General features: G+C 39.3%; 2 protein-coding genes across 2 annotated transcripts in view; one reads left to right on the forward strand and one right to left on the reverse strand.

The window, feature by feature from the left end:
• gnsb (glucosamine (N-acetyl)-6-sulfatase (Sanfilippo disease IIID), b) overlaps window positions 1-6,427 on the reverse strand; it is a gene marked incomplete in the record, with an annotated part of 22,415 nt that extends 15,988 nt beyond the window's left edge. The window contains 3 exon segments of the mRNA XM_014020978.1: window positions 669-872; window positions 1,176-1,235; window positions 5,770-6,427. Coding sequence (XP_013876432.1) covers window positions 669-872; window positions 1,176-1,235; window positions 5,770-6,156 — 651 coding nt within the window.
• A 132-nt stretch (window positions 6,428-6,559) lies between these two features.
• Window positions 6,560-9,703, forward strand: part of polm (polymerase (DNA directed), mu) — a gene marked incomplete in the record, with an annotated part of 17,590 nt that continues 14,446 nt past the window's right edge. Inside the window, 2 exon segments of the mRNA XM_014020979.1 lie at window positions 6,560-7,250; window positions 7,409-7,580. Coding sequence (XP_013876433.1) covers window positions 7,054-7,250; window positions 7,409-7,580 — 369 coding nt within the window.

Consider the following 9,703-nt stretch of genomic DNA (forward strand, 5'->3'; position numbering starts at 1 on the left):
TTAAGAACAAATCTGTGCGTACGAACGGTTCTTGCATGAGGCCCATTGTTCCTAAAAACATTCTGAACACAAAGGTCAAATGGTCTAAAGAGAAACAGTTAAACGTTCTGGACTGGTCCAATTAAGGCCCAGATATCAGTTAAAATAAGAACATCTGGTATGATTTAGAGATTTTTGTTTGGTTCTGGAGCAGTTTTGTCATCAAGAATGTGTCAATGTAACGTTTACATGGACCAGAAGAGACAGGCCCCTCTTTTCTACTCCTTAGCGTAGGAGGAGTGAACTCTGGCGTCAGGTATTTGCCAGGCCCGTGGCTTTGTAACATCTGTAGCCTTATAGCCCCATGAACAAGCATTTAGCTAGAGGCAAGTCTTCAGTCTTATTTCAACTGGTGACGCCTCCGGACTCCTTCAGGGCAATGTGCATGGTAGGCGTTGGGGGGGTTAAATGGTCTCAAGACAATTTCTTGTCCAGATAAATTTGTGACAGGCCTAGTGCTGAAAATGTTGCCTCTATATAGAAATGATCTCTTGTGTGTCATTCAGAGCTGCAGTCTAATCTGAACAGACGTGAGCGTGGTGGGAAAGGTATGTTTGATTTGACTTTGGAGACCTGACACTGCTTAGTAAAAACACAGACGTGGGGTTTAGACACAGAGGTTTTCAGACCTGGTTCAGATACTTCCCAGCGAAGAAGGTCTGGTATTTCTGCTTGCTGAGGTAGACGGGGAAAGCCTCTGACTCGGGGCCTTTCTGCCACAGGAGGCTGGAGCAGTTCCCTGACAGGGAGTTGTTCCTCACCTCGTGGTTGTGGGGGTACCGACCCGTCAAAATGCTGCTCCTGCTGGGGCAGCACAGCGGCGTGACAGTAAACTGCACGAAACAAGAAGAGGAAGGTGCGCAGAAAGGAGGAAAAAGGGGAAAGCTGTTAAAAGTCAAGCGTGACAGCAGAAGGAGAACATGTGACTCCTTCAGTCTGCAGCCATGCGTCACTCAGCTGCATGAAACAACCAGATGTTACAGATTACAACCTAAAAACACGAGTATCAACCAACTTCACACTTTAAAACACAAATTAAAGAATATGAAGCTGAAGCGAAAAACTGAATATTTTCCTGTGAAACTGAGAACCAGACGGCTTCTTAAAATAGACAATCACAGAGTAAAAATACTCACAGCATTCAGAAACGTTGCTCCTGCCTCTCCTATCGCCGCTTTGGTTTTCTTCATGGGCGTCTGCAGAAAATATATAATGAAGACAAATATATGAAGCAGCAGTTAAAACTGTTTTAGTTCTGCAGTTTGTTACCAACAATCCTAACACTCTACTCTTTTACATGCTGTACATTTCTTTGTTGTGGTTTGGGTCTCAGACTACAATCAGTCAGTTTCTCCATCACAGTGAGCTGTGAAGAGCTGAACTTTTTACTGCTATTACTAGGAAAGTTTCTGTGAAACTGAGCTTTTGGCATCATCTTAACTCATCGTGTTTGAAGGAAGAGAAATGCCGAGTGTGACACAAAGAACATGATTCTCAGAGTCGAGCATGGAGGTGGAAACATTATGATTTGGGTCTGTTTTACTGCTAAGAGTGCAGGATGACTTCATTATACTGAGAGGCCAATGGATGGGGCCATGCACTGTAAAATGTTGGATACAAAACCTTCTTCCCTCAGCCAGAACCCTGAGGTTGGGCCATAGATCGGTCTTCTAGCAGAACAATGACCCAAAACATAAAGAATTGCTAAAGAAGAAACATTTTAAGCATTGGTTTACATGACGCTGAGTGAAACCAGAGGTTTTCTGCTGCAGTTCTGTTTGTGGAGGTTTTTGGAAGACCCCCTGCAGAGGTGTGAAATCGCTAAGCACTCTACCTCAGCCGGTTCAGATGTGATCAGTCCATTAAATGGACGTTATTAGTGATTATCAGTCCCATAGAATGGCTTCAGACTGTCTCGACAGTGCCCCCTAGTGGGTTACCAGTGCCATATACGTTGGAATGCAACAATCTGCTACCGCCACAGTCCGGTCTACTTTATCGTAACCCATGTCATTTTCTCTAAAATTAACCTTAGTGGCTTTATGCCTCATATTAACCAGATTACATAAAAAACCTTAGTGGTTTTATGCCTCATAATAACCAGATTACATAAAAAACCTTAGTGGTTTTATGCCTCATATTAACCAGATTACATAAAAAACCTTAGTGGCTTTATGCCTCATATTAAACAGATTACATAAAAACCTTAGTGGCTTTATGCCTCATATTAACCAGATTACATAAAAACCTTAGTGGTTTTATGCCTCATATTAACCAGATTACATAAAAACCTTAGTGGTTTTATGCCTCATATTAACCAGATTACATAAAAAAACCTTAGTGGCTTTATGCCTCATACTAACCAGCTGACAGTCTGAAGCCATTCTATGGGACGGAGAACCCACTAGGCGGCACAGTCGAGACAGTCTGAAGCCAGTCTATGTGACTGATAATGGCTAATAACGCCCATTTAATGGATGATAACATCTGAAGCGGGTGTCTACCTGCGGCTGCAGTCAATAGTTTTTCTGCGCGAGCAGCAGAACAACAGCTGATAGTAAAGTTCTGCTCTACTCAAGACTTTTCAACATGCAGGAACAGCCCAACCTCATCTAAGGTGTAGCGCTGGGCAATAATTCAATAATAATATACGTATATGGGGCGGCTGTGGCTTACTGGTTAATGGAGTGGTGATCTAAATCAGACAGTTGGTGGTTCAATTCCCTGCTATTCCGTCACATGTTGAAGTGTCCCTGGGCAAGACACTGAACTCCCCACTGCCTCTGATGTGTGTCTTATCAGTGTATGAATGTGATTTAAAGCACTGATTAGTCTCCATAGGATAAAACAAGCTAGATTTGTAGAGATCTAGTAGAGTGCTGTGTGAACGGGTAAATGAGAGCACAGATATTAGTGTAAAGTGCTTCGAGTGTCCTGGTTGGATAGAAAGGTGCCATGTAAGTACAATCCATTTGCCATATATCATGATAGACACGTGATCAATATCCATGGAAAATTTGTCCCACAGAATTGTTGATAATTTCACCAAACTGATCCAAAACCACATGTAACTCTGGGAGATGTAGGCAGAGAAAAGGCTTTAGCTGCTTGACCTCTCATGGCCCAGCTAAACAAGGTTGGTGGCATCAACTCTCCCTCACTCTTTGGTAAGCTAGGGTGAAAGAGAAAATGAGTGCAAGAGCTCAATCGTGGATAAAAAGGAAAGGTCACATCTCCAGTTTGGCAGTATTAATCATCCTTTTTATCCTGGACCTTATTTCAAGTAGGTAAAAAAAAAGAACAATTAACAATTATTGAGGTCGACTGAAATGTTTATATCATGATAAATTTTTCAGACATGTCACCCAGCCCTACTAAGGTGTTCATCACTCTTTCAATTCAATTCAATTCAGTTCAATTCAAAATGACTTTATTGATCCCAGAGGGAAATTAGATGTTGTAGTGATGGCTATAGGCAGGACAGATCTTCTGTAGCAGTGTCTGTATTACAGTGAAACTGAAGAAGCCTCCGACTGAAGAGGCTGTTTTTCTCAGACAGTCTGATGAAGACATTGATTGATTTTATGTTAATTTATTTCCTTGCTACATCATTGTTGCCAGATATGCACACCACCAGCATTTTCCCACCAAGTACTACACTGCAAAAAATGTCCATCTTACCAAGTTTTAAAATCTTATATCAGCCAAAAAGTCTTTTTGATCTTGTTTTGAGACTGATTTACTGAAGAACTGATTGTGTAAGAATAATAATCTTGTTTTCAGAATGTGTAAGATTATTTGTCTTGTTAGTCTGAAAATTTGACTCAAATTAAGTCAAAAATTTCTGCCAATGGAGTAAGAAAATTTTACTTGGTAAGATTCTTGAAATAAGAAAAAATGAGTCGAAACAAGTATTTAAAGAACCTTACTAAGTAAAATTTTCTTACTCCATTGGCATAAATTTTTGACTTAATTTGAGTCAAACTTTCAGACTAACAAGACAAATACTCTTTTATATTCTGAAAACAAGATTATTATTCTTACACAATCAGTTCTTGTTTAGTAAATCAGTCTCAAAACAAGATCAAAAAGACTTTTTGGCTGATATAAGATTTTAAAACTTTGTTAGATGGACATTTTTTGCAGTGTAAACAGGTTCATCATCCGACCCATTGTATAATGAGACAACAATTTAAAAAGCTGTCAATCATCTATGTTATAACTGTCATGATTCTTGTGTGCTATGTTGTGATTCTTGTGTGCTGTGTTATGATTCTTGTGTTTTGGTTATTTTCTGTCACGACTTGGTGGTGAGGAGAACCCAAAATGCAGGCAGGCAGGCAGACCAAACTTAAAGTAAATAAAAGAGACTTTAATAAAGAAAAAAAGCCAACGTGGTGGCAAGCAAACAAAACATAAAAAAATATCAAAACTTGAAACAAGAGCATGAAAATGAGCTGAGAACAAACATGGGTAAGTAATGAACAGACACTGAAGTGATGAAGACAAGATCCTTAAATACAAACAGGGCTGAGTGGAAGTAGGAAACAGCTGGGTGATTACAATTAAGAACAGAGTGTGGCAGGCTGGAAAAATACAAAGAAGCTGACTGAGGTAAACATGGCACAGGAAACTGAAAACAGGAAATGAGAAAATAAGACAATACCAAAACAATCTGAAAAATACTACCAGAAAATAACCAAAACACAAGAATCATAACACAGCACACAAGAATCACAACATAGCACACAAGAATCATGACAATAACGTGTTTTCGCTCTGAATTTATAGTTGATATTTCATGTCTGTATTTAAAAAAAATACAAATAAAAAAGTCATCTGTGTGTAAAAAGGTCAGATTTACCAACTCCTCCATGGATCAAATATTTCTCCTCCTTCTGGTACATCAGAATTAATCTGTGGTGCAGATTAAACCTGAAAGGACTCAGATTTAACTAAATTTACAGATAAAACAACCCTGTTTGTTTAGAGCAGTGTTTCCCAAAGTTGGGGTCGGGATCCAAAGTGGGGTCCCGAAACATCAAGGTGGGGTCCTGAAAAGATTTTCTGAATTTATTACAATTTTGCCTTAGTGGTTACAAAGGAGTGAGATTAGTGTATTTAAAGTGGATAAATGTAGTATAAAATATTGTTAATATGGCCATGTTTTGTTGACCTGATACAAATGTTTATCATCCAAAAATAGTTGGGGGCACAGGTCTCTGCTACTGTTATTTTGTGTCAAAAGCTGAAAAGTTTGGGAACCACTGCACTTTGGTTCCCAAAGTTGGGCTTGGGACCCAATTATGGGTCATGAAGCACCTTGGATAATCTCCAGAAATCAATTTAAAGGGTAATAAAATAATTGCTGGTGTAATATTTTCCCTATAACTATTACAAAAACGCAAAATAAGTAAAAATAAGTATTTATATTTGTGTACAAGCTGTTTAGATTGTCAAAAAGCCTGTGTTTTTAGGGTTATTAACAAAGTTTGTGTACTCAGACCAGTAATATTTGGGGTCACAAGTTTTTGCCATGGATATTTTGTGGGTCAGAAGACAAAAAGTTTGGGAACCAGTGGTTTAGAGTCCACTGATAAAATGATAAGACCCCCATCAGAGTTCCAGGAAAGACTTTAAACTCAGTGAGGTTTAAACAGGACCCCCCCTGACAGCTGTAGGAGGTAGACTCTGAAGGATTAACACTGGTTCTCCGGGTGCCCCACTCACCATGCCCCCCAGATCAACATCCTGGTCGTCAACGAGCACGAGGACGATGTTGCTCGGTTTAGCCCCGGTCGCACACCTGACGCAGCAGGTGAGCAGCAGCGCGAGGAGCGCCGCCCGGGCCGCTGCGGGCTTTCCTCCGCGCCGGAGCCCCGCGGCTCCTGTCCCTCCGCTCGGCGCTGCCATTCGGAGCCCCGGTCTCTGAGCTGCGGGGTCTGCTGCTGCTGCTTCCGCCGACCGTTCGACTGGAGGCCGGTTCGGCTGTGAAGAACCGGAGTCCGGTCCGGAGAGGCGGAGAGGCTGAAAGTTTGAGGAAGTGAAGGAAACTGCTTGGTCATATGACCCGAGAGAAGGGGAGGAGAGAGACATGCTGCACTCAGCAGGAAACATAAATTCATTAAAATAATGTTATTATAATGTTTGTTACATTAGTGTAGTTACACATGTTCACCTCCTCTCTTAGAGGAGACGTGCTGCACTCAGCAGGAAACATTATTTGTCCTTATTACTTAATTATTCATCCAATACTGTTGTGGGGTTTATTATATATAACTCGTTTAATAAATGTTATTACAACCCGAGATGTCACAAATGGGCTGTATTTGTGAGCATGCGCTGTACGTCCAGGCAGCTGCCTTCTTCACGTAAAAAGATAACGATTCATGACAGTTACCAAATTATCTGAAAAAACACTGTGCAATTTTAACTACACTTTCAGAAAGAAATGTGTTTTTATTTTTTGAAAATGAAGAGTAATTGTTTCTAACTGTAAAGAAGAGTAATTAGGAATTGGATAAAACTGTTTCTTTTATTAACATATTTGATTGCTTTTCAACTGATTTGACAGAAAATTACACGCAGTTAGTTCAAATCCTAAAATAAAAAAGTTGTGTCATAAAGGAACTCAAATTATTTTATTACAAGTTTGGAACGTGTCGAGATAGAAGCCAAAACTAAAAGAAAAAAAAACTACTTATATTGTTTTTATTGACGTTCTTTCTGACATGATTGTAAAATTCATTATTTTTGTTTATGTCGATTTGAGTCGGAACTATTTATTCACGTCTCGCGCGCTTCCAGCCGGATCTATTTTGGTGAGACACCGTCACCGGTGCTGCTCCGCAGCTGCTTCCCGTGTGCTCTGGTTTGCAGCGGTTGCCTGAAAAACCAGGTTAACAGGATGTGTGGCACACATGAGCCAACTGTGAGGTTCTGAAGGGATTATGTGTCGACAACAGTGTAAAATCACTAAATTCTGTTAGTAAAAAATACATCAGAGTGGTGAAGATGATGATGGTGCCGCTGAAGAGAAGGAAGCTTGTCACGGCAGAAGCTGGGAACACTGGAGGAGACGGAGGAGAAGAACCGGCCCGGTTTCCTCACATGGTTCTGTTTCTGTTAGAAAGAAAGATGGGTTCCAGTCGCAGAAGTTTTCTGTCTCAGCTCGGGCGGAGGAAAGGATTTCAGGTGGAGGAGCAGTTCAGGTGAGAGGCTTTAAAACAATGTAACCACTAGTTTACTGTACTGGTATTTACAGTTGGTAAAACTGAAACATGACAAATATACAGTTAATAAATGACTGCTTCACTCATTGAGACAGTTTGAGCTTTAGTCTGAGGTGCTCCTTTTGTCTAATCCACAGTAAGAAAGTAACTCATGTTATTTGTGAAAACAACTCTGCTGAAGATGTCAGGAGGTGTCTGACGTCACAGGGAGGAGTCCAGGAGGAGGTCCACCTGTTGGACATCAGCTGGTTCACAGAGAGCATGAGGGCAGGACACCCGGTTCAGATCCTGGACAGACATCAGCTACAGGTTGTTTCATCGCAGTCTGTCTGCCTGCTGCCAAAAATATACGTTTTTATGGACTATAATGCAAAATTGACGTGTTGAGTTTTATATCATGTTATAATGTCTTTATCTCATCAAAACATACAGAGTGTCTGTGTTGTATAAAGTACCAAAAAGTGATACTTGAGTAAAAGTACACTTATCTTACCAAAATATTACTTAAGTAAAAGTTAAAGTTTCTTTTAGGAATATTACTTGAGTAAAAAGTCTTAAAGTATCTGATATTTTTTGTACTTAAGTATTAAAAGTAAAAGTATTTATTTAAAATGAGCAGTTAGATTTTCTGTAAGGACATTTATTAGGAGGTGACCTCCACAAAAATACAGAAAATGACTATTTTGTATTAAAATAATTAATTTATGTTAAATTTAGGATGCACAAGTCTAAATGTTTCAGTTTATATACATATATCAAAGCTGCACAAACATTTTCCCCAAAATGAAAATCTATCTGAGAGCTGCGGTCAAATACACTAATATATTTCATGAAATGCAAATACTTCTTAAGTACAGTCCTTTTATTTTAATGATTATGTCCTGCTGGAGTGTGACATGATTTGTTTGTGTACAAATACGGTATTAGAGTTTTATATATTTATACTTCTCATTCAATCATAATTAAATTCACTCTATCTAGGAGGCACAATTTATATGGATAGTATTTATTTTTATAATAACAAGCTGGAATGAAAACAAGCAAAAATGAAATAAAAGTAACGACTGTTTTTAATGTAAGGAGTAGAAGAAAAAAGTACTCTGAAAAATCATTACTCAAGTACAGATACCCAAAAATTCTACTTAAGTACAGTAATTAAGTATTTATACTTTACAACTCTGCAGTGTTGATTTGACTCATTCATGCATGTATCAAAGCACCACCTATTTGTACATAGCTCCTCCCTCAATGTGCAGCCGAGCTCCCGCCCCACAGAGCGCCCCTCCCCTGAAGCATTGTTGTAAAAACATGCTGAAGTGGGAGTGTAGGAAATGGTAGGAGGTTCTTAAAGAGACTGAGGCCAATTTCAAGGTATTTAGATAGGCTTTGATGTGAAGTCAAACGTATTTTTGATATATACAGCTTTTTCATAAACACTTTTGTGATGGTTTCAAACCCCAGAGTGGTTTTACTCTGTAAGAATCCTTTTATTTAATTTATACCTTTAGAATTACAAAACCACGAGCCTGGCAAATACCGTGTTGTTTTAGTACAAACTAATGAGCATTACTTGAAGTTACATTATGTGACACCATCATCTCTGTCCACATCTACAACACACATCAGTGGTCATGGGACTTTACATCATGTGGCTTCTCCTCCTGTGTGCTGAATGCCAGGAGTACTTCCTGTTTGCACTCATTACTACAGATGGTGATGTTTGGATGAACACTGAAATTCTTTGCAAACCTTTTTCTACACTCCAGTGTTTAGAGGTTAATATTTTCTAAGAGCTTCTAGGTGTGATGGCACACACCCGAGAATGTCCACCGGGCAGGAGACCCCAGGGAAGACCCAGGAAAGGCTGAAGAGTCAATGTCTCTCATCTGGGGTTGGATTTATAAAGCTTGCATACGCACAAAACAAGCCCAGAAACCTGCGTACGCTACTTTTCACGCCATGGTTGTGTTTTATAAAATCTAAACTTGACGTGAAAATGTGCGGTGCCTCAGCCAGGTCCAGCGTTGCCAGATGGGAAATGTTGAATTATTGTATCAGCAGCTCAAAATTATCGTACACACCCAAGTTACATTCTAGAGAGGCTCAAATTTACAAATACATCCTACATCCTAAAATGAAATCAGGAAAAGAACAAATCATTGTAGTTTATTGTACTTTTGATTAGTCAAGAAATAAATTGAGTACATACTGAGCAAATTTAATCTGCAAGCCTCCAAAATCTGTTTTTTTTTTTCTTTAACAATTGTTCCTGGATGTTCATTAAATGTAAATGTTGCTTATACTCATCTTCTCAGTCCCACCTTTTCTTTTTGATTTTACAGTTATTATTTCTTTCACATAAGTACTATTTTATTTATCTTTGCTGCTAATAGTTGCCATTGCCATCATAACCCCAATGTGGGATGGGGTGG

Source organism: Austrofundulus limnaeus, unplaced genomic scaffold (assembly GCF_001266775.1).
Source record: "Austrofundulus limnaeus strain Quisiro unplaced genomic scaffold, Austrofundulus_limnaeus-1.0 Scaffold274, whole genome shotgun sequence".
In the NCBI taxonomy this organism is placed as follows: Eukaryota; Metazoa; Chordata; class Actinopteri; order Cyprinodontiformes; family Rivulidae; genus Austrofundulus; species Austrofundulus limnaeus.